Consider the following 24,519-nt stretch of genomic DNA (forward strand, 5'->3'; position numbering starts at 1 on the left):
GCTCTACAGTTTTCAACTTCATTGAGATCAACATGAAAATTCAATCACATGTAATAACTCAAATGTGACACTACTTACTATTTATGTGGTCCATGTAATAAATTCCAATTTGTTTATCATAGACAGTTTCCCATCCTAAAGGAAGTTCGTCCCCAACACAATCAGCAAAGGTCAATGGTTTTGTTATCCTGCAAAATAAAAATGGGAAAACAAATTTGAGGACTAGGTTCATTTCATATGTTTGCTGAACCGACTCCAGAATTGGTTGTAATGTAAAGTCACACATTATCTTGGTTAAGGAACTGCTTCTGCTTCACCACCTTTGCCTAAATAATAACCAGTAGTAACAGTATCGGTAAACTCACAATTAAAAGCATCACTGTCTCAAAGGGCAACTTTAAATACCAACGAGAATAGACACAGACGGTTACAAAACAGGTCAAACAAGCACCTTCTTGGAGTTTAATGAGGTGGTGACAGGGGCTGTGGGTCTTCCGCAAAGCTGGGAGCGCGCCTCTGTTTTCTTCTGGTTTCCCAGACACATCTGCGCCCCCCCCCCCTTCAATTTTCAGTTTCCGAACATTCCAGCTTAAACCTCTCAAATGTATCTGTAAGACTCAACTATCAGTGCCAGAGGCAGGGAAGCAGTAACCTTCCCAGAAAAGCCCCGCCCAGTAACAATGGAGGAGATGCCCGGGAGAAGCAGCCTGCCGTCCTGACCCAGCGGAACCCCAAGTGGCAAAGCCTCCTTCTTGTTTTCTGGGGAAAAGCAACAAAAGCACTTTCTCTGCAGCCCTCTCTGTTAGGGGCAAATCTGACAACGGGGACCTCGGCTTGATGCAGAGCTAGATAAGGTAAAAGGTTTCCAGACAGGGTCCTTTAAGTAGAGCCCCCCACCCCCACCCCGCGCCCCAGGAGGACATGACTGACAAGACCGCTGGGGTCGGGCGGCCACACCCAGAACAGTCTGCAGGCGATGCCCATGGTGCTCTATAAATGCCTACTGACCGGCACCCATGGGACCCGATAAGCTGAATGTTACCAGCTCAATCCTCCCACGCCTTCGGGGCCAGGCCCAGGCCATGGGCAACTGAGACACCACAGCCAGGGGCAGACCCGGGGGACCAGTGTGAACTGCGAACACGTGAAATGTTCCAGCTGGACGACACGGCTCTGCCTCTCCTGGCAGCAGTCAGAGCTGGGGACCCCGTCAGAACCAGCACGACAGCGAGGCTTCTGCATTCGAAGCTTATGGTTGTAAGAAGCCAGAGTGAGGGTCAAAACAGGAAAAGAGAGAGGGTCAAGCAGGCCGCCGCGAGAGCCTCCCAAATAAGATGCAGCCAAAGGCCACAGCTACGAGAAGTGGGGCCTGCAAGAACCAGGCCGGGGAGCACAGGTGTGACAGCGGCCTGGCCCCAAGTCACGCAGGGATGAGCAGGGGGTATGAGATTCAAGTCCCGAAGGGGCCAGCGCACTGCAGCAAGCACGCCGTGGCCAGCCGAGTCACACCTGCCTTAGAAGGAAGGACGGCAGTTCAGCAGGCGCCGAAGCTTAAGGAAACGGCTCCAAAGACCTCCCATACCCCTCTGTTCTGACCCTTCTGTTCTGACCAAGCCGACCTCTGAGCTACTGCATACTGGGGGCCTGGCCACCAGGAAGGGGGTTCCAGGGCACAGAGGCAAGACTTGCTTGACAAGGCCAACGGAGTCTGCCAGTGCACAGATGGCACCGCATCCTACAGCTGTCTGCAGGCGGCGCTGTCTCGACGGGACACGCTGGAGCAGATGTGAGGGGCTGAGGCTGAACAGACTGGACCAAGGGAGCACCTGGCGGCTCCTCACGCGCGGCTTCCCCATCCGGGTTGGAAGGAAAAGGTGCTGGGCGCCATCAGAAACTCAGGCTTGTTGAGTTGGGAATGGCATCCTGGACATAGAGCTCTGCAGGGCCCTCGCGAGGAGACCCCGAGTCCGCTCTGGCCTCCAATGGTTGGCAGCTGCCAGCGGAGCTGGGGGGGGGTGGGCACCAGGCCTGCCACCTGCCGCCCAGCAGCTCCAGCGAACAGCCAGAGGGAGCGGCACACGCCCCTTCGAGGCGCACCCGCGCAGGAGGCGGGCCTGAGACCACTGCCGCCATGTTACCAAGAGGAAGCTGGGTTCAGGGGCACACCGCCAAGGGGTGAGACCCACACGCGGAAGGGGGTATCGGAGACGTGGAGAAGCCGTGGAACTGGGGGAAGGGGCCCCAAGCAAGAGTTAGAGGGTCCCCAGAGCCACGGGCAGGAGCAACCACCCCTGGGCGAACACTCTCGAAACAGGGCCGCCATGGCTCCAGGCTAAGCACGCATGAGCCATTTTCTGCTGCGAGGTAACACGGCCTGAGCCTCCATGAGGCCCGCTCCGCGGGGGCTCCGCAGGGGCTCCGCGGGGGTGTCGCAGGGGCGTCGCGGGCGCTCGCCGCCTCACCCTGTATAAGGTGCCCGGACAACTAGAGGAGGGACTGAAAATAGTCCTGTAAAAAATCAAATACAGTATCACAAAAGTTTCGTTCTTGGCTTACTACCGAATACGACGGACAGGAAGGGATATTTAAAAATTAAAAGGGGAGGTTTTGAGGAAGGATTTGGGGGGGAAAGAAACAAATTATAACAATGGGCGGAAGAAGTAAATTCAACTGAAATGGGAGAGGGAAATCCACACTGGCCAAGAGGAGCGAAGAGGCCGAACAATGACATTCTTTAGAAATGGCATCACGGGGTGGGGGTGAGGGGCGAGCCTGGACCGGCCTGCCGCTCCGACCACGAGCTGCACCGCCACTGCGGCCTCCCCTTAGCTCCGTGCCCTCTGCGCGGGGTCCCACGCCAGGCCTCTCAGTCCCAGCCAAGGGGCTTGACTGCCCGCTCTCGTTTTGCATTAATTACCGCCCAGCAAGAACTCTGCAGTCTGATCGGTTTTTTGTTTTTTTGTTTTTTGGCAAGAGAATCCCACTCTATAGATGGTGCTTCGCCTGTGTCACCCAGCCCTCGAACAAAGGCACTGCGGAAAGTCCTCAAACATTCAGACATTCTGTCATCCCTCCGCTCGGATGAAGTAACGGCCGGGAAAGGAGGCAGGAGCAGGACACTCTGGGGAAGCCCTTCTTTTGCGGGTTGGGATCTGAAATAAGCCATGGATCGACACATACACCCCAAATGCTGCCCTCACAGAATCAAAAGTACCGCGGCCCGGTTCCCCGAACCCTCCTCCCAAAGCTCCCACCCCGGGGAAGACGCCGGGGACAGGGCTACTCGGGGCGCTTGGGAGGCTTCCACCAACAAGGGTTCAAGGCCCAGAAGAGGCGCAGCGGGGCCACCTCTAAGCTGCCCAGGGAGGCAGAGGAGGGCATAGCCATGCAGGCGAGTACAGGTGGGGCAAAAAGCAGCCTCCCCAAGAAGACATGGGCGTCAGATAAAGTGAGGGTTGTGGTGTACACGGCTCTCCACCACCAGGCCCCCAACGCTCTCCAAAGGGGCAGGACCAGGTCAGGACGGCCTGTGTCACAGGAGGGATGTGCCTCTTGAAAAGAAACTAAAGGAAAACCCCCTCCTCTTATCAGGCCTCCCCTGCAAGCCAGAATCCCCAAATCGGACCCCACAGGACTTACAGGCAAACACACTCAGGAGGCCTCAGCCGAAGGGCAGTCCAATTCCTCCAGGCCTCCGTCAGGTCTCAGCTCCCTAGATGACTTTCCCAGCTGGGAAGCTGGGAGGCAACAGAAGGAGGCAAGCTCAGGAGGAGCCCCACAACAACCAGAGCAGTGTCCTCAGACAGCTGTTGATCTGATTTTCAGCAGGGCCACACTGAGAAAGGGTGGGCCATTTGGGGGTGTCCCAGAGACTGCCTTTCCTACCCTGCCCACTGTGGGGGCCATCAGCCGCATGTGGCTATTTCAAGTCAAATTTATCCAAATCAAATACAATGAAAAGTTCACTCTACGGTCACTGGAGTCCCAGTTCAAGTTCTCAAGAAACATATGTGGCCGCCATATTGGACAAGGCAGGCACTACCTCCAACACAGAATGTTCTATGACAGCGCTGCTCCAGGGTCAATGGCAGAGGGAGGACCCTGGTCTCCCGTGAAGAAGAGGGGGTGAATCAGGGAGGGAGGGGCACAAGCACAAACAACAGTTCAGTAAGATATTTCCTCCAAGCAGCCTGTATCTGAGGGTTGAAAATCCTAAAATGCGTCGTCACCTCTCTGTTCGCTAAGCCCACTAGCTCAGCGGCTCTCAACAAGGGGCCATTTTGCTTCCCAGCGACACCTGACACTGTCCAGGGACATCTTTGGTTGTCCCAGCTGCGCAGGGGTGGGTAGGAGCCAAGGTGCAGTACGCAGGACAGCCCCCAGAACGATCCAGGCCAATGTCAACGGTTGCACGACCAACACCACCAGCTAAGCTGTGTAGAGCTCGAGGCACACAGCGGCGCCTCACGCGCTGGGTACAGTCACGAAGAGACAGGCCCCACTGGGAGCCAATAATGGGCGTGCGCCACCCATCACTCAGAGCGACTCGCTGAGCATCTCCCACCCCCGGGCGGCCTAGGCGCTGCGGACGGGGTGAAACCAAAACAGACCTGTCCTCGCGAGGCCGCTAAAGTCCGTCTCACATGGCGTGGTAAGAACGTGGACGGCTCTGGTAACTGGTCGGGGGGAAGAGTAACGAGGCAGTTACTTGCTGTATCACCTCGTTCGGGCTCCTTTGTCCGCCAAAGGAGGAAATGACTGGAGAAGGCGCCCCAACGCAGGAGTAGCTGCAGGGAGGGAGGTGCATGCGACGGGCGTGCTATAAAAATAAACTATCAGTTTTTGAAAGGGGGAGTTTACCCAGGACCCAGCATGGCGTCCTCGCCTCTCTCCTTCCCACGCCCCCAAGTCAGTGGCCACCACTGACTTTGTCCTGCTTCCCTGTCTCGGAGAAAGTCAAGCCAAGAAGCGGAGCTGCAGGTGTGCGACTCCAAACTCACCCAGGGCCCACTCAGCCTGCTCACCTGTTCTGGAGTGTGCGGGGCTGGCCCTCAGAGATTTAAATACAGAGATTTCATTTTAAACTCCTGAATTCCAAACTCTCTAGAAGATCAGAAACTCCGACACACAGGGATTACAGTCCACAAAGACAGAAACTGGCCACAGCCAGTCAGGGCCATCCCCTTTTGAAGGCGCCCCTTGCTGGCCTGCCACAGACCCCAGCACTCCCTGTTACCTCTGACCTCTGGCCATTTGGTTGGGGGCCCCGTCCAGGTGTGCATCTGAGAGTCTGTTCCCGCCATGCCAAAGTGAGGCACAGGGGTAGGAAAATCCTTCCCGGGGAACGGCCCAGAAGACAGTCTGTATGTACAGTGGGCCCTGCCAAGCAGAGGCAGGCACGCAGCTGGGTATACATGATGCTCAGTCTCGGGCATGTCATCTTTTTTTTTTTTTAAAGATTTATTTATTTATGCATACATGAGCTGGGGTACAGACCAGAGATGTGGGGGTGGTGAGAGGATTCACCAGAGACAGAGTGGGGTACAGAACAGGCAGATTGACCGAAGTACACTGCTGAGGGGATCAGCAGGGAGACAGGAGAGGTCTGCTGCGCCATGTGGGTAGCTCCCTGGCCGGGGATCGAACTCGTGCTGCAGTGGCTTCATAGTGCTGTGTCTTAACCCCTTGCGCCCCCAGGAAGGCCCCCTCAGGCATGTAATCTTGGCTGAGGATGAGAGAGTTTGGGGACCCCACCCGAGGAGAAGGTCTGAGAACACTGTGAAGTGCCCTTCACTTGTTTAAATATTCACCGCGGGTAGGCTCCTGAGACGCTAGGAGCCAGCAGTTAACCTCAGGGAATTCAGTGGCTGGGAGCAAATAAGTAACAAATCGCCACAACCCGCCAATTGCCTCAGCCAAATTCCCTCAAAGGCAGGGGCACAAGCAGAGGACTGTGGGAGCTCAGAGGAGGAAGCCATTCAACACAAATACAAATTCCCTTCAAGGTCAGCGGAACGTCAAGCCCTACCCACTCTCCAGCACTGCCCCAGCAATGCCACACAGGCTCTCACAGCCTCTCCCCTGCCTCTCCCCTCTCCCCTCTCCCAACCTAAGGTTCCAAGGTCAAGGCATATGCGCCCAGTCGCTGAAGGGGTGGAAATCACCCATAAGTAAATACTCGCTCATTCCTGGGAGCCCAATGGAATCCCGCGACCAGATTGTCACCCCAACTACACTGCAGTCCCCGGGGCCGTCTGGCTGCACCCAGGAAGTTGGACGTCACCCATACGTCGTGGCGCACGAGCCTGTTTCTAAATGCCCTTTAGATCATTTGAAAGTCGAAGTCCAGGATGAGAAGCGCTTGTGTGAGATGCTTGAAGGTCAACAGCATCCTCTGCCTCCAGCTCCTGGTGCTTGGGGGGCTGGGGGGTGCAGGGGGGGTGCCAGGCGGTGCCAGGACCCCAGGACCGGCCTCTGGGGAGCCCGAGCTCGCTTCCTGTAGGCAGCCTCAGCTTTCAAACTGACAGTTCCACTTTGAATGTTTTAAGACCTTTAGAACTGTGATCCAATAATGATTCATCCACTGTGGGGAGTGGCCGGGCACTGCCACGTGCCAGGTGCGGGCGCAGCAACGGGAGAGAAGTCAGGCGAGGACGAGCCCCACTGCTGGGCCTGGCGAGGGGGGACAGTGCCGAGCAGATGCGCGAGCCCAGCGTGTCCCCTCCACACCTGTGCCCCGAGTGGGCAGTGACGCCAACACCCTCCCCAGGCCAGCGCCTCCCTATCCGAGGGAAACGTGGCTCTGAAACAGTCCTCGATTTTGCCAGCGGGGCCGGAGAGCGCATGGCACGCGTGAGCCAGCTGGCCAGGGTCTTCGAAACAGATGTTCATTGGCTTTTCTCGCTGCGAGGTTGGACCTCACAAAAAACCACCTGTCACCTGAACTTGGAACTTAATGAGACACGTGCACACCTATGAAAGTGAGTCCCTTGGAGGGACTCTTTTTCTTCTCCCTTCCGGCCCCTCAAAATGTGTTCACAGGAGTCCCTGTGTGTGTTGCCAGCGGCAGCGGGAAAGGAAGTGATTGTAGACCAGCAGGAGACGTGGAAGGGGGGCCCAAATGGCGAGCTGGGGTGGAAGGAGGCGGGAGGAAGAACCAGGCACAGGGAAGATGGAGGCCTCAGCCCTGGGAAGCCGGGAGCCAGACAGCCCCCAGGGGAGAAAGGGCCCCGCAGGAAACTTCCCCATCAGCAGCACAGCCTTCCTCTCAGTGATCCCTACGAAGCCGAAGCTGAAGCCGAAGCTGAAGCCGAGGACACTGGGAGCCCCACCCTTTCCAGCCCCCAAGCCCAGCTTCCTGGCAGGTGAGAACTTCTTTCATGAGAAAGTTCCGCCCACAGCCCCCAGAACGGTGCTCCCACCTTCTCGTGCTTGAGCCACGCTCTCAGCCACCCTTTGGAACTAAGGCCACGCGAGAGGCAGGGAATCGGCTGGCGACTCGGTGCTTCCGAGTGGAAAGCCTCGGCCCGCTGCGTTAACACGACCAAAGGAACCGCAAAGACAGCATCAAAGGAACCGAAACAACAAAAGCGCACAGCTCCACGTCTCCCCCACAAATGCTGGGGTGCCTTCCGTGGGGGGCGGGGCAGAAGACCACCTCCTGAGAGGCCTGGCGACATGACAAGTCTTGGTAGTACTGAGTGGAAGGAGGGGGCAGCTTGTAAAGCAAGGGGTCACGAGGAAGGGCAGGAACTGCCCGTGTAACAAAGGCTCTGCGCAGCATGCCCCAGGGAAGCGAGTGGAGGGAGCTGATTCTCGATGCAACTGCAGTCGGTTGGGGTGACACCTGGCCATTTGGTTGGGTTGCCAATCACCATGCAGTTATCTGTTTGGGGGTTGTTTTTTGGGGGGTGCACTTATCAAAAGCCCCAGATAGCTTCAGGATAAGGGGCTGCTGTGTCTCTCGGTGTTTTGTTTAGAAAGTGTCGCAGGTGTTTTCTAGGAAACTCTGAGAACTGCTGGTCTCAACCAGTGGTTCCTGCGCCTGGTCGCTAACCACACTCATCAGGAGAACATTCCAGAAAAGGACACCAACTGCCCATCATGTATCTGATAAGGGGCCAGTGTCCAGAATGTATAAATAACTCCGAAGCTCAACCACAAAAAGACAGGCACCACAATATAAAAATGGGCAAAGAGCGTCAACAATATCTTGCCCCTCTCACCAGCCATTGGGGAAACAGACGTCTCGACCTTGAGATACCACTTGGCACCCACCGAGATGGCCTTTTCTTTTTGAGCAAACCAAAAAGGGAAATAAAAGAGTGTTGGCAAGAACACGGGAGACTGGAACCTTCATGCCACGCAGGTAGGAAGGTACAACGAGACAGGTGGTCTGGAGAACAGTCTGGCGGCCCCTCAAAGTTACACACGGACGGACCACGGGAGCCGGCAGTCCCACGCCGAGGGCTGGAGCCCAGGAGGTGGGGCGCGGGGGCCACAGAGCGCCACCTAGCCGAGGTGGAGGTGGAAACCCCACGCGTCCTGCGGGTGGAGAGGGAAGCCGCGGTCCAGCCACACAATGCAGCGGGCCTCGGCGTGACAAGGAACCGGGTCGCAGCACTCGCGGGGACGCCGCAAGCCTCGGGAACACGCCGGCGCGAAACGGCACATCCAGACCCGGACAGAAAGTGGGTGGGCGGTGGCCTGGGCCGGAGGAGAGTGAGGAGTGGCTCCTCGGGGGTGCACGCTCTACTTTTCAGGCATGACAGCGTCCGGGAACTCACGCGGATGGCGGCTGCATAAGGCTGCGGACATACCAAATGCCATTGAGACAACTGTGTCCATGGCCAGTGGTGACTCTACGCCATGTGAATGTTACCCCCATCTGGAAAAGTGAGGGGGAAGCAGGTATCAGGGGGATTCCCAGGGAGAATCTCCTAGGGTAGGGTGGAGCGTGTGCGCACGTGCAAGTGCAAACAGACAAGCACGGAGCCCCCAGTCACCCCTATGAGCCCGGAGGCCGGCGCTGTGCCAGGCGAGGGTGCTGCAGGCGCGCGGGCAACATGGAATGAACGCAGGGACAAGAGCACCCGGCGGCCGAGGCCTCAGGGGATCCCCCATGCAAGAGTGAAGAGTAAGCCGGCTGCCCGCCCTCTCCTGAGGAAGCCCAGGCATTGTAAAACAAAGGTCATGACAAACCGCAGCTTGGAGGCACCAAGAGCAACAGGGCAGCGCGTGGAGTGAAAAGCAAGCCCCGGGTGCCAAAGGGCCCGGGGTTTAGCTCCCAGGGGTGACACAAAGCCAAGTGCAGAGGGCGCTGGACGCTGGTGGGCCCCCTGTCTGCCCCAAAGACGAAGTGGGGAGACTGACCAGTGGGCTCCTCGGAGGCCCAGGCCAGCTCAACAAAAGAGGGACCCACCCCAACCTGGCCAGCCACCTGGACATAGATGCCGGTGGGCAGAAAGGGCAGGCCCACGTGACCGCTGGTGGCCAAGGCTCAGTCTGTGCGTCCGGCGGGAACATCAGGCCTCCGAAGCCCTGATCACTGCGGACACTTCCCGTAGGTGTTTCAGAAACCCGCTTTTATTAGGAGTGGCCAAGAGGGGAGGCATGGTTCTGCGACAGCTTCCCTGAGGTATTGACCCGATGGGACCGCTGGACTTAGCATTCACTTGCTCCTTTACAAACAAAACTACTACAACTGACACTTTTTCCAGCACTTGCTTTTTCTTGCTTCTGGAGAGTTCTTTGGTCCTACCGTTCCAATAATTGTAAGGCCTAATGACCAAAAGAATGTTGGTCTAAAGGTCATGCTTCAGCTTCTCACCTTTGCTTTCAAGAGAGGAAAAAAGAATTTAACTCCGGTTTCTTCAAGACTTATTAGTTCATACAAGAACTCTAACTTTAATTAGGGCTGCCTTTTCCGTGAGAAAGCCCAAGCACTCTCACACGCCCAGCTCTGCAGACGTCACCCATCTACGGCTTCATGAACCAGTTCCAGTAACCACGCTTGCGGTGGCACTGTGTCACGGGTTTGCTTCATGGAAAATTTCCCAACTTTCGCTTATTTTAGTTGCTTGAAATATGCCAAGGCGCTTTCCTCTGGCTCCGGGCGGAGAGGTGCAGCGAGTGCCCGGTGAAACACAAAGAGGCCGAGGAGTGGCACCCCCCCCCCACCAGTGGACGCTGAACAGCTCGTGGCATCCACGGTGGCCTTGAACTTCCCGTGAGTTTCCGGGATGTGCCACAAGCTAACCCAGCAGGTCATGAGGAGCGAAGAACCAGCTTGGTCTTCTTCCTCCCCCAACCTGGATGGGACCATAGCATGTGACTTTATGACTCCAAAAAACGAAAAAGGGGGCATTTGTCCCCAGAGTGACAGGTGAGGGTGTTATTTCCACTGGTGCCAAATAAGGGAGGACACCCAGCCCCACCAGGGAGAGGCGACCAACCCCCCCGCCAGACGGGGCAAGAGTCTAATTCTCGACTTGACAGGACGAGATAAAAATGAGCCCCTTTGAAGGAAATGCAGACTTTGGCTTCCAAATATTTACTGAGCTGGTGCTGGATTTAGAACTAAGGCGCTGACAGTGACTCAGGAAAAACAAGTATTTTATCAGTTTGTATACAGCTTGATAGTGATCCGTGGGGCGATAAATACCATCAGAAAGAGAATCCTCTCTGAAGATTTTGAAAGCATAAAAAGCACACGAGTTCTTAAGACTTGGAAGTCAATGCTAGAGCCCCAAGATAGCTCGTCTTAGGAGCTGTTCCAACAAGAATTATTGGTTCTGGCCACCTCGGAGGCACTTAAAATGCAAACGCTACTCTGTCCTTGTCCCCTAAGTACATGGGTGCAAGGAGCTATTCTTGGCAGTCCTTGACATTTTTGTCAATATGCCATCGACATGGTGACATTTTGGAGGTTTCTGATATTGGAGGGGGAGGGTTTGGTTTCAGTGTCTTGGCCTCTGATGCTGAGATTAACGAGATGACAATCTGGGGTTAACCTGGGCCAGATCGGCCACAGAGTGAGGCTCGGGGATGCTTTGGGACACAGGATATTTATGGCGAACAAAATGGCACCGGGGTGCTGCCGAAGTCCTGAGGGGAGCGCTGTGGCACAGGGGCGGGCTGAGCCTCTTCATTTTCCACTCAAACCACCAGACCCTTGGAAAGCAACTACCCACCATTTTTTTTATAACATGAAAACAAAATATCCATTTCTAAACCAAGCACTTGTAGCCTTAAAGGGGCATTTAGCATATGTAAATCTCCTCTGAGGAGGGCTCCTCTGGGGCACAGACCCTGCTAAAATAGTTAGAGGGAAGCAGGGCATTCCCCGCAGCAAACTGGGACCGCACAGCAGCAGGCCAGCTCCCCGCCAGCCCCAACCGCACAGCCACAAGCTCCATCCCCCCAGCCGCCAGGATTGGGGGCCAGGCCTCCCGCCCCCAGCAGGATTGAGCCAGATACACAGTGACCACACGGGCTAGAGGGAGACACAACTAGGGCTGGAGGCACCCCCCTCAGCCTGAGCCACCGCGCCTGGCCTTGGGGAAAGCCACCATCTCCTCCCCAGTCTTGCTGCATCCACTCCTGCCCTCCTAGTCCCCAGAACAGTCAGAGACCCCAAGGAAATGTAAGTGTCCCTAATACAGTGGCTCCCCGCCCTTATCAGAGTAACAAGCAGAGTCCCCACAGGAGCCACTTCCCCCTCAACACCGTGGATCACACACACCTCAGCACCTGAGAGCAGGGCTGAGGCCCCTGACTCCTAGCACAGAGCACCCCCTCGGCCTGCCGGAGCTTTCTCCCCGGGAGAGCACTGTTAAGCCAGGTGGGTCCCTGCCCGGCCAGCAGGGTCGCCCCTGGGAGCATCCTTCTCTGGGGCGGGGGCGCACTGGGCGTCTGGTAGGATGCTGAGTAGCATCCCTGCCTCCCCTCGCCAGGGGCCAGCAGCACTCTTCCCCACAAGCTGCAATAACCAGAAATGGGGAGCTGGGGACCCACAAACCCTTAGCTGAGATCCACTGTTTTAGAGGAATCAGTGAGCCAAAGGGGGAGAAGACCCTTCACAGCTCTGGGGACAGCTGCTAGGGAACAGCTGACTTGGCTGGCGAAGCCGCTTATCCCACGCTCCCATCTCCCACCACCGGCCGTGAAAGCCCCACAGGGCCAGGACTTTCCGGAGGCAGCAGTATGGGCATGTGCGCTGAGCGCTTCCTTCCAAGGCTGTAGAGCACAACAATTTTGGTAAACAGTTTCACCCCCAAAGTGCATTCATCTGTGCATTTAAACGGATGTCCAAAAGCACCTGATGTGTCTATGAAAACTGCCTCGTAGGCGTTGCACAAGCTTGCTCTGATGTAGCTGAAGATCCTGACCTTGAATCAACTTCTATTCTTAACATCTACCCAATATTAAGTGTCCATTAATTATAGCACAAGGTCTAATCACATGATATGAATTTTTTTTAAAAGTCTCAAACATTACTGAACACTACAAATGCCCAGTTCTGGAACGAGATGACATCCAGATCTAGAAATCAATACTGCACCTATTCAGAGTATTTGCAGATTTCTGTCCAAGCTAGCACAATAATAATGAAAGATGAATGTGCAAACATTTTCATTGTGTTAACACAATACACATACCAGCATCCATCGTGGGTTGCCCACCTTGGTGAGCCAAGTCTTTGTAAATAAAGTTTTATTAGAACACAGCCAGGCCCATCTACATTTAGGTATTGTCTATGACTGCTTTGGGTCTACACCAGCAAGGGTGAGTAGTTGCAAAAGATTATGAAGGGGCTTCCCTGGTGGCGCAAGGGGTTAAGATGCAACCCATGAAGCTGTCCGCAGCCTCTGCAGCATGAGTTCCATCCCTGGCCAAGGAGCAACCCACATGGCGCAGCAGACCTCTCCTGTCTCACCCGCTGCTCCCCTCAGCAGTGGATTTCAGTCATTCCGCCTGTTCTGTTCCCCACTCTGTCTCTGGTGAATCCTCTAACCCCCCAAACTTCTGGCCTGCACCCCAGCTCTTGTATGCATAAATAAATAAATCTTTTAAAAAAAAAGTCTATGGAGCACAAACCCTAAAATATTTACTGTCTGGCCCTTTACAGAAAAAGCTTTGACAGCTCTGCTCTCATCTGTTCTCAACTGCACTTACCCAGCCACAATACCAAGAGAATGCAAAGAAGATGCTGTTCCAAGCAGGAGGAAAACAGCTCTGAACTCTGAGCACTGTCTTTATGCTGGGGGGGGGGGGGGGGGGGGGGGGGGGGGGGGGGGGGGGGGGGGCGGGGGGGGATTTTCAGGGCTGTACAACTTGGAGGAAAACAGAGCTGCTCAGAATCCCGGGTGGTATAATGAGGGGAAGAAAACAGGCCAGGGACAAGGGAGAAGACACGCTCGCTGACCAGCGCCATCACGAGAGCAATGAAAGCATGAGTGTCTGCGAAGCACCAGACCCTGGCGGAAGCGCCCCCCCTTATATGGAAAGGGAGGCTCAGAGAGCCCAAGTAAGCTGATGCAGGGCACACAGCAGGTGGCAGGGATGGGGGCTCGCGTGGACATGAGAAGCCGGAGCCTCTGCGCAGCAAAGGGCATCGTGCTCCTCTACCCGGCCTGGTCTGCGCAGCCTCCGGGGCAGGGCAGCCACCAGAATTCAAGACCAGCTCCCTTGATTTAAAGATCTTTTGAAACTCCTTTATTGAGGTACACTCTACATACTTCACACAACTTTTTTACATGCCCGATTCAATGTTTTTTTGTAAATTTAGAGAGTTGTCCACCACGCGATCCAGTTTTAGGGCACGTCTGTCCGCCAATAAGACCCCCAGGCTCACTGACAGCCACCTCTCTCCTCGCCCCAGCCCCAAGCAGCCCCGCACCCCTTTGTAGCTGGTGGCCAATAACGGAAGCTCCACTTCAACTGGCTCTGCAGAGGAAGGGGGAGCCGTTCCCTCCCACTTCGAGTGAGAAACGGTGCTGGAGGAGCGGCTGGCTCGTCCTCATGGAGGACGCGGCCTTTCCCCTCAGCCACCCTCAGCTTCTCGGCCACCCCTCCTGGCGTGGAGGGCAGCAGCTCGGCTTTCCAGCTCGAGGTTCCCGCGGAGACAGGACGCCCCTTAGCAGGAGAAGGAGTGGCTTTCCTGTAGGTCAGTAGGAACGGGGAGCCTTCTCCCCAGCCAGGCCTGCCTCAGACGTCCCCTCGCGGCACTGGACAGCTCTGGGCCATGTGCCTGCCTCGGCGGACTACAGGCCCAGCTGCTCTGATTGGCTTAGAGCAATCAGGCACTATGGACACTTGGGGGCTGATGGTGGCGGGGGCTGTCCTGCATACTGCAGGGCACTTAGCAGTACCCCTAGACTCCACCCACCAGATGCAAGAGCACCCCAACCCCACCCCCAGTGAAGACACCAAAAATGTCTCTAAACGTTGCCAAATGCCCCCCTAGGGTCAAATGCACAGGCGCAGAGCACTCAGGACTTCACCGGGAGCTGCAGAGAGATCACACACCCCGGTCAACACAAGGGGCTCTGACGGCTGGCAGGGAGGCACGGCTCTTAAGAACGCTCGATCATAGGAGAAAAACTAGGTGAAACACAGACCTACAAAATTTTAAGTAAATAAAGCCGGTTTCTACATGCCAGTCACATTCAACAAACATTTACTGAAGACCTACTATGTGATGGGGACTAATGGTTTACATTTAAAAAAAATATAAAACAATCTTTGGTTCCTTCATTCTCCAATTTCCTTTTTTTGTTTTTTTGACTTTTTTATTTTGAAATAAACATAGATTCACAGAAAATTGCAAAGAAGTGTACCCCAATGTCACATGCGGGATAACTACTGCAGAGTCCCAAGCCAGGAGCCGACGTTGGCACAATCCACAGAGCTTAATCCGAGTTCACGTGCATCCCTGTGTGCACGCCCGCAAGTGTGGCCGTGTGATTTTACCACGTGCCTAGCCGCCATAACCAGCTACATGCCCTACCACAACCAGCCCCTCATGCCACTCCTTCAAAGCCACACCCGCCGCTGCCCCACCCCTAGCCCCTGGCCACCACTGAGCTTCTCCCTCTCTACTCCTGAATTAGTCTAAGGATGCTATAGGGGTAGGACCACACAAGGTGCCCTTGGTGCCCTGTGCTGGCTGAGACTGCACACGGGCTGGGCTCTGCCTGCCTGGGTTTCCTCTGGAGAGGAACAGGCTGCAGAAGGGCTCCTCCCTGCACGCAGGCCCCAGGGGTCTCTTCTGCACTGCCAGGCCTGTGAGGGGCACGGGGACAGCAGAGAGCAGCTTGGCTTTTCCTTTCCTTCTGTGTGCCCACGTGTGTGCCCTCAGTGGGCCTCTTCACTCCACCACAGTTCACGGAGTGGAGGGCTCGCTGGCCTGGGAGCACAGAAGAATGAGCCTCGTGCCCAGATTCTCCCGAGAACTGTCACCTTCTGGGTCATTAAACCTTAGCTTTTTAACTGTAACTTCTTCAGCCTTAGTGGGACTTTTACTTCACTCAAAACACACATTTAAAGACCGGTGGAAGGGTCTCCTTGGTGGCGCAAGAGGTTAAGCACAGCACTGTGAAGCTGTCCTCAGCCTCTGCAGCACGAGTTCGATCCCCGGCCAGTCAGGGAGGTGACCCACAAGGCGCAGCAGACCTCTCCTGCCTCACCCGCTGCTCCCCTCAGCAGTGTATTTCAGTCAGTCTGCCTGTTCTGTTCCCCGCTCTGTCTCTGGGGAGTCCTCTTACACCCCTGCACCTCTGGCCTACACCCCAGTTCTTATATGCATAAATAAATCAATCTTTAAAAAAATAAAAATAAAAAATAAAGACTGGTGGAAGACCTGTCCCTTCTGTTTTTCTTCCTTTTAAAAACTGAGCTTTAATCGACATGGAACACGAGCTGTTCTGGGTGTACAACACAATGAATCGATGCGGGCAGATACTGTGAAATGCTCCATCAGCACAAGAATCTAGTTAAACCTCCGTCACCACACAGCTGTTTGTCTTGTGATGCGAAATTTTAAGTCGACTTTCTCAGCATCTTTCAGACATACCACACAGTGCAGTTAAGTCACTGGGCGACGACAGTGTGTTCTGGTGGTGGAAAGAACACGTGCACATGCCGTTAAATGAAGGGGCACGACACGGGGGAAAGTGAGCCCTTCCTAGGAAAATCCAAAACAAAGGCCGGGGTGTATGTACACCTGTGGAGGCAGGGGTGTAAAGAAGGTCTAGCGAGAGGAGACCCACCGCAAGCTGCCAGCAGGGGTCCCTGGGCTCCGCGCATTTATGCAGCGGCAAGATCTTCCCCGGCCCCCTGGTCATGGACAGATGGCCCAGGTACCCGCCGGCCTGCACACTTGAAAGGGCATCCAATAGGCAGAGGAAAAATTATTCAACGCAGAGAGTCTCCATTTTCCAATTTCCGGCTCCAAATTAGTTACACCCGCCCCTCCTCCATCGCCTTTCCGCCAGCCCTGGCCCAAAATGCCTGTGACTCTTGGCTACACACTGAGATCTCGGGGGAGCTTAAAACTCGGGGCTACCTGGCGCCAGCATTCCTGAAGCTCCGGGGCAGGCCCGGTGAGCTGGGCACGACTCCAGGGGAGAAGCCCACTCCTGGTTCCCAAAGCGCCAGGGCCAGCAGCGAAGGGGCAAAGCCAGGAGCAGCAGTGGGGGCAGCACGGAGCACAAGAGGCCATGTCTACACTCCGCCTGGTAAACAGACACCAGTGGCTTGTCTGCAGGTAGAACAGTGGGGCTGGTGGCGGCTAAAGACAGCAATCTCCAGTATTCTGCAGGGAACTCTCGACGGGGAGGGCACCTCGGTGGGCTGCCAAAATGTGGCCTGTCCACATAGAGGAACGGAATTTTGGCATGAGAAAGGCATGGAGCGCTGATCCGCGCAGCCCGGCAGACCAGAGGGCCTAATGCTGGAGGTGCTGGCCACGGGGGCACGTGCGGGGGACCTCACCTCCATGAAACTGCAGAAGAGGCGACCACGGAGCCAGAGGGTATGGGATCCTTTTGGGGGATGGAAATGTTCTGGAAGTAGATGGTAGCAATGGCTGCACCTTGGAAATAAACTACTACTACCAAGTGGACCAGTGGGGAAGAGGGTGGAGGCTGGGAACAGAATGGAGAGGGGCCAACGGATGATGGGGTGTTCTTAATAAAAGAAATGTAGGGCCTCCCTGGTGGCGCAAGGGGTTAAGAGGCAACCTTTGGAGCTCGCCACAGCCACTGCAGCATGAGTTCGATTCCCAGCCAGGGAGAAACCCACATGGTGCAGCAGACCTCTCTTGACTCGCCCGCTGCTCCCCTCAGCAGTGGATTTCAGTCATTCTGCCTGTCTGCTCCCCACTCTGTTTCTGGTGAACCCTCTCACCCCCCCACAACTCTTGCCTGTGCCCCGGTTCTTGTATGTATAAATAAATAAAATTTAAAAAAAAAATAAAAGAAAAGAAATGTAAATCAAACTCCCACTTCCTGTGCACTGTAAGATGGTACAGCTGATGGTGTGTGAATTCCACCCCATTTTTTTTAACGGGGATCATCTCAAGGCAGCTCCAGTCGCCCCATGCACTCAGAGGTCTCCCCACACAGGAGACAGGTCCCCATCTCCAGCGGAGCTCCCTGACCCACCCACCAACTGCAGCGTTGCCCAGCCAGCGCCCTTCCTCCTTCCTCTCTCTCCCTTAGCCCCCAGAGCTTTAAGGAACTGAAGAGGACCCTCCAGGTGAAAGATGCTGGAGGGAAGCGAGAGGACTAAGTCAACCTCCTGTGGCCTCAGTTTCATCGCTTGTCCACCGACAGCTCCTGCACCCACCGTGGGCTTCAATGGAAGCCTTGCAAAGGCCTCAAGCATGTGGCCCCGAGCAAACCAGCCACCTGTGCCCCACGAATCACAGGCCAGAAGGTTTCCTGCGGGCAGAAGCCCTCTCCAGGAGAAACAAGACCCCAGGAGGCAGGGCCCTATCTGCGGGTCTCCCCTCTGGGGCCCTGAGCCCTGGAAGTGGGCCCGAGGCTGAGAGGTGGTGCCTGCACAGAGACTGAGGGAATGCACAATGAGCGCTGGAACAGCAACAGCGCCAGCGGGCAGGGAGGGAGATGGGATGGGTGGCAAAAGGGAAGAGCACGGGTTCAGGCCGGAGACCCCAACTCAGGCCCCTGCCCTCTGGCTGCTGGCATTGCCTGTGGCCCTCAAGTGCAAAATGAAGAGTTTGAACAAGATGGTCCTGGCTCTTTGGACCCCAAAGCTTAGGCATCTAAGCCAGGCCTGTTTTTGCCCGAGCTGACCTGCCTTGCAAGAAGGTTCTAGGCCAGTCAAATTGACCCACTCCTTCCTTGATTCCGAACACCCAGACCTCCTGGCCTCCAGGACTGCTCTCACAGTCCCCCTTTCCACCCCAGTGCTGAGAAAGCATGAGAACCCCTCAACCCAGGAGGTGGATGGATGAGGATAAAGCACCCCCAGGCTCGCGTGAGCCCTCCCTGCCTTCCTCAGAAGCCATCCCCTCCTGACCACGTTCACGCGACCATCACTGTCTCGAGACTGTCTCCTGGCCACTTGCTTGAATTTATTGGAAAGGAAGTCAGCATGAGCCAAAGCACCTGGGCCAGGCTGGCCCGGCACCGCTAACATGGCGCCTGACCCGAGGGCTCCTGGAAGAGAACCTACCAGAAGGTGAAAAACGTCATTCCCGCGGCCAAAGTCAGAGTGAAAGGGAAGAAAAGGAAACTGAAGAGATTTCCAAACATCCGAGAACTATTTTTAGAAATGAATGACTTTTCCATTCACTTTTCTTTAAAAAGAAGGAAACAAAGAATAGAAAGATATTAGACCAAGAGCAGACAACAGAGCCGCTGCTGATAAACTAGGAGGGAGAAAATTCTTCCAGGAGCCCATCCATTATGGCCTTAGAAGCAGGACACAACCCCGTGTTCGTATAAACACTAACTATGAGCTTAAAGAATGAAAAATAGAAAACCTTTGCTTGTTTATTGGAAACTTTACATAATCCCCAAATAAGACTGCGGGACAGATACAGCAAACCCATTAATCAACACTAAACAAAGGTTCCAAGAAAGTAGCGATGTTGGCTTCTGGAACATTCCAGAACCACAGCTTGTTTTCTCCTTAAAGCAGCAGCCTGTTCAATCGGGTGTAGCGCAGAACTCCTCCGCCCGCGTGTTTCATGGACCACGGGTCCGCAAAGCTTCCATCACCATGCGCTCTGGGTCTCCACCACTGCGACGGGCTGCGCGGGGCTCTGCTCTCGAAGGTGCCCCCCCCCCTTAAGCTGTCCTAGGGTACAGTAGGATCCCAACTAGGCTGGAGGAACAGAACAAGCAGTTTCGACCCCCTCAGGCCTTCTGCAGGGCAGCAAAACAGCCCCAGGAAGCACATGTGTATAGACTCATCACCAGCGGGAAATTTTCCCAAAGGAGGTAAGATGTTCCTCCAGTTTTCTACCAAAATGGTAAATACCTTCTGAGGAAGTGATCCCTGAACCCCCTGTTAACAGGGGTAGAAGACATATGCGCCAGGAACATAACCACCTAAGACTCACCCAGGGAGACTGCCAGGCTCTCTTGACGAAATCTGGGGTCAGGCTTCCCAGAAAACAACTATGAAAATGATGCGCATGGCCCCGATGGGCAGAAATAGCCACCGGAAGCTCAGGTGAGCTCACCATCAAAGGAGAGAAATGCTCTGGGAATACAGCCATTTTGGGACACATCTGTGGCCACATCTGTAAAGATGTTTCCTCAGACTTGCAACCTCTATTGTTATGACTTGAAAAATAAAGTACAGCCACAGTAATTCACCAACAGGCCCTGAGCTGGCTACATCGAATGCTGGTAAGCCCAGCACTGAATGGAATTCAGATAAAACTCTAGAAGAGACTGTTTACAAGCCCCAAGCCCTGGGTCACTTTGCTTACAGCAGCATACTTTACGCTGTCACAGTTTTTACTACATTACCTATGAAATAATGTTTTTTAAGTCAGCAACAATTTTCACCTCACCTACTCTATTCATTTATTCCCTCCTAATCTCACTTTCTTTAAGAACCTCCTTTTTCTTTCTCTGCCTCTCTCTGGCCAGGTCTCTAGCTGGAAGCTGCTCGGGGGACACCCTCGTTTCTTGAGAGCCTTTCTCCGCTGGCTCGTGTGAACGAAACGCAACTCAAAAAGAGTTTGAACTGTCAGATGCACATGGAGAAACCAGTGTGCGCCGTCCTTCTGCACAGTAACACACAATTGCAACTGGAAGGGCTACGCAGTCACCTATAAAAATCGCCAGGGTTCTGTTCTGAAAGGAGCAGATGAATGCCTGTCGCACCATTTGCACCCTCGCTAGACTCTGCTGAGATGTCTGTGGCTGGCTGAACATTCCATACATATTTCGGGCAAGGTATTATGGGAGCTGAGAAGTGCAAGCTGTCCCCTGCTGAATTTTCACTCACTATAAAAACAACGGCCCACGAAAGTATACATATGTTTTCACTTTACAAAAAATGTCAGATATCCACTTTTGTTCGCTCGGTCGACTTTAGAAACGGGACTTTTTCAAAATTCGTAACGTAAGTGATGTCTGAAAAGAGGGGGAAATGTCATTCAGTAACGCAGATCCCTGGGAAAAGAGCACAGGGAATACCCAGAGAGGAAGCGCCGCCCGAGCTGACTTCCGTGGGGTCTGCTCACCTACGTGCGGGGCTAGTTTTCATCAGGAACCCCCACTCCGAAATAAGCGCAGCCGTTCTTGGTCCTTTCCAAGCAAAGCAGCATTTTTCACTGGTCCCCTTTCCAGTGGTCTGGGATTTCAACAGACACGCAGCCTCACAGGGCACCACATGCCTGGCAGGTCTACCCATCCCAGAACCACTCGAGGCTGCGTCACACGGCTGTGGCTCCAGCCTTCGGTGAAGCGTATTATATGCTCTCACCTGATTTTCAGAACGAGCAAGCATCTCCTTCAGCCACGACACCGTGCTGGGATTTATCTAAGTTTCTGAGTCCAGAGGTTTGCAGCTTTCCAAGAGATTGTTAGGAAAGCACCAACCTTTTGCTTTGTTTCTCCCTATCCGAATCCAGAGAAATCCTCAGAAGTCAACTGAGCCCGCTCCCTCCTCCCAGGTTTCCTTTCAAAGGCCAGGGCCTCGCAGCGCTGCCTTCCCTTCGCAGCAGGTAGAAGGAAGCGGTGTCACCGAGCCTTTTCAAGTCTGGAAACCGCCGGGAAGCCTGCAGTGTTTCCCGGTTGGCACTCGGGCCCAGCCTCTCTGGGGAAGTTGCTGGGGATAGGACAAGAGCAGACAGCCACTGCAAAGGCCGTTTGCCGAGAACCCAACGCCCCCCAAAATTCATCTCGCTAGAAAACAGCTGGACCGTTGAAACCAGCAGACAAGTGAGCAGAAAGTTAAGGAAACGCACCACGATGTGAAATTAACAAAATGCCATTGGGTGGCACTTCTAGCAGCGTTCCTTTGTACTCCTTCGGGTTTATTTACATGAGTAAGGCAACCGAGTGCCCGATTCTGACCCGGCACAAAATGGAAACCTAAAACTCCACTCTTGGTTTGCCTTTCTTGCAAAAGCATATGGGCCTAATATTCCCCCTGGCAGCAGTAAGCCAGGCGATTTCCATCCGAATTGTAACCCAGTTTTCCAGGCGTCCCCGTTTAGGACCCGGCTCTCCCAAGCGCCGAGAGCAGTGGGAACCCTCGCAGCGTCCCGGCGCGCACTCTTCGGACGGACGCCAGGCTCAGCCCTCCGGACCCGGCACCGCAAGGCTGGGGCGGTTTTGTGCTCCAAGGTGACAGCTCATCCGGCCACCGCGGGCCGGGGCGTTGGGCCGCAGAGGCCCCGGCAGGGATGGGCGAGGCCGCGGCGGAAAAAGGAAAAGCGGGCCATCCGTGAGCCCGGGAGAGGAAACTCCGGGCGCCGGACAGCGGGTGACGTGAGGGAACAGAGTCAGAGGGTCCGCCCCGCGGCGCGGGCCAGGGGCAGGCCGGGGCTCCGCACCCCGGGGGCGCGAGGCCGGCAGCCCGGACGCCTCGCTCCTCGCCCGGACCCCGAGGACGCCCGCGCTTCGCCCAGACTCCGAGGCCTCCCGGGGTCCTCGACCGCCCTCCCGGGGCCCAAGCACCGGGGCGCCGCGAGCCGGCCCCGACCCCGCCGGCGCCCTTACCGGTCGCGGGGGTCGATCCACGACGTCTGGCGCGTGTTGTGGTCGATGTAGAAGACGCGGCCGTCGTAGTCGCGCGCCTCCTCCCAGCCGGCGGGCAGCGGCAGCTCGGCGCTCTCCCGGGCCCGCGGCGGCGGCGGCGCGGAGGGCGCGGAGGGCGCGGAGGCAGCGGCGGGGGGCGCGGCGGCGGGGGCTCCCGCGGGGCGGGCGCGGGCGACGGGGGCTCCCGGGGGGCCTCGCGCGGCTGTCCCCGCCGCCGTCGCCGGCCGCCGCTCAGCCACGGCATGACGGCTCGGGCCCCGCCGCCGCCCGGCCGCCCCGAGCGCGCCGCCTCCTCAGCCAGCACTAAGGCCCGGCGGCCGGGGCGCGGGGGCGGCCGCGGGGAGCCGCCCGCCGCGCCCGGTGCATCCTCCGCCGGGCGCCCGCGCACCGGCGCCCGCTCGCCGATCGCCGGTCGCCCGGCCCGGGGCGCCGTCAACCGCTCCGGCCGCCCGCGCCGCCCGGGTCGCTCGGGTCGCCGCCGCGCGCAGAGTCACAGCTCCGGAGCCGCCGCCGCTACGGGCAGCCACTGAGTTCCCGCGGCGCGCCCGGCCATCTTCGTTCCGCCGCGCGGCCGGCGGAGGGGCGGGGCGAGTCGGCCACGCCCCGGCCACGCCCCCGCCCTCCCCCCGCTCCCTCCCCCCGCTCCCTCCCCCCCCCCCGCTCCCCACCCTGCTCCCGCGGCGGCGCCCCACCTCGCGGTCTCGGCCCCCCAGCCCGGCGCCCCCGATCCGGATCTCCGGCTGGGGGCTCCTCCGCGCCCCACTCCCCTAGCCCACCCCGCCTGCTTCTCCCCCTCTTCCTCCCGCGCCCTCCTCCCTCTGCCCCGCCGCCTCCTTCGTCCGCCCCGGGAAACCGCGCGGGGGCCTGGTGGGCGCCGCGCGTCCGTCCGCCTCTGGGCCACCGCGGAGAGGAAGGAGGGCCGGGAGGACGGCACCCCACCGGCTACAGACGCGGCCGGCCTGGGGTGGACTCCTGGGGCCCACACAATTCCCGGAGGAGATTTCACCCGCTTTCACTCCCTTCACCTGCCTTCAGGCCTAAGATGCCTGGGGTCCGCCTCTGGGCCAAGGGCCTATGGGGAGGAAGCTGCACCTGGGGTCTCCCAAATACCTAGTGGGGCAGGTGAAGGTGGGTAAAGGCCCTCACTGAGGGCAGATCGTGGGCGTTCGGAAACTGGAGGAGCCACCTGCAGCTGGTCCCCTTGGGTGCAGCAAAGAGGATGCTCCTGGAAGCGGGGTTCCTCCCAGGACAGCCCCAGAAGGGTTCCTCTGGAGTCCCCACTCTGGGCAACCCCCCTGACCTGGCCTGGCCTCTTTTGACAAGAAGACCCCCGCCCGAGAGCACCCAGCTAGGGAGGGAGCCAGGCCAACACCTCAAACGTGAAACCTTGATGGTCAGTGCTCTCATTGCCTTGCTAGGAAACCTGAACCCCAAAGGTGGGGCTCTGTCTTGCTCCATCGGCCCCAGCTACTTAGTGCTTCAGCTCCCTGGCCACAGACTTAATGCCAAGAAATGCAGGAAAGTGCAAGAGGTTTTGAAACACAGTGATACCAAAACACCTGGCGAAAACTAACTTGACCCAAAGCTGGATATATAGGGACAAAAAACAGACGGAAACACCCCTGAATGTGCACCCTTCGGGAGTTTGCATCCCTTTGGTAGGGTGACTTTTTTTTTAATAATTTACCTTCCAGTTTCTTCTTGGTCAAATATATTACTTTGATAAGGGAAAAAGTTCTTTTACAAAAGAAGAATTCGAAAGCCCAGAGACTTCCTTTGGTGTGGGGGGTGAGCTGAGAGAGAGCACGATGAAGGCCTCAGGTCCCACGTCAGAGCACAAGGTCATGAGGTGCTACCCACCCGCCTCCTTAAGGCCACATGACTCCCCCTCTGCTGCGGGAGGAATCTTTGACCCTGATCAGATCATCACCAAGTCTCTTTTCTGGTACTTTGTGTCTCAGCTAAGGAATTTGGGAAAATAGTCTCCTGTGGGCAGATGTTCGAGAAGTTTCCCTTGCAGGCAAAGAACTGGCTGTACTATGACTCCCACAGCCATGCCCGGAGGACTGGGACCTGGCCGCCTCTGGCGCAGTCCCCTGTGCTACCATGCTGAGGGCGCCCGGCTGCGCTCCATCCAGATTGCACAGGTGATGGTGGCCCCTAGCCAGCGATCACGTAGTCCCGGGATTCCAAGATCAAGTTCCCTCCTCCCCACCTTTTAGATGCTGGGCCCTCCAGGACCTCCGGGCCTGCCCAGATAAAGTTC

The 24,519-nt window shown here is 56.4% G+C and overlaps 1 protein-coding gene across 1 annotated transcript in view; it reads right to left on the bottom strand.

Moving 5' to 3' along the window:
- The window catches only part of WWC3 (WWC family member 3), a 72,851-nt gene extending 50,354 nt beyond the window's left edge, over nucleotides 1–22,497 (bottom strand). Inside the window, 3 exon segments of the mRNA XM_037512729.2 lie at nucleotides 79–188; nucleotides 22,215–22,392; nucleotides 22,395–22,497. Coding sequence (XP_037368626.2) covers nucleotides 79–188; nucleotides 22,215–22,392; nucleotides 22,395–22,497 — 391 coding nt within the window.
- Nucleotides 22,498–24,519: the final 2,022 nt, after the last annotated feature.

Source organism: Talpa occidentalis, unplaced genomic scaffold (assembly GCF_014898055.3).
Source record: "Talpa occidentalis isolate TD23 unplaced genomic scaffold, MPIMG_talOcc4v2.1 talOcc4.15, whole genome shotgun sequence".
Classification (NCBI taxonomy): domain Eukaryota; kingdom Metazoa; phylum Chordata; class Mammalia; order Eulipotyphla; family Talpidae; genus Talpa; species Talpa occidentalis.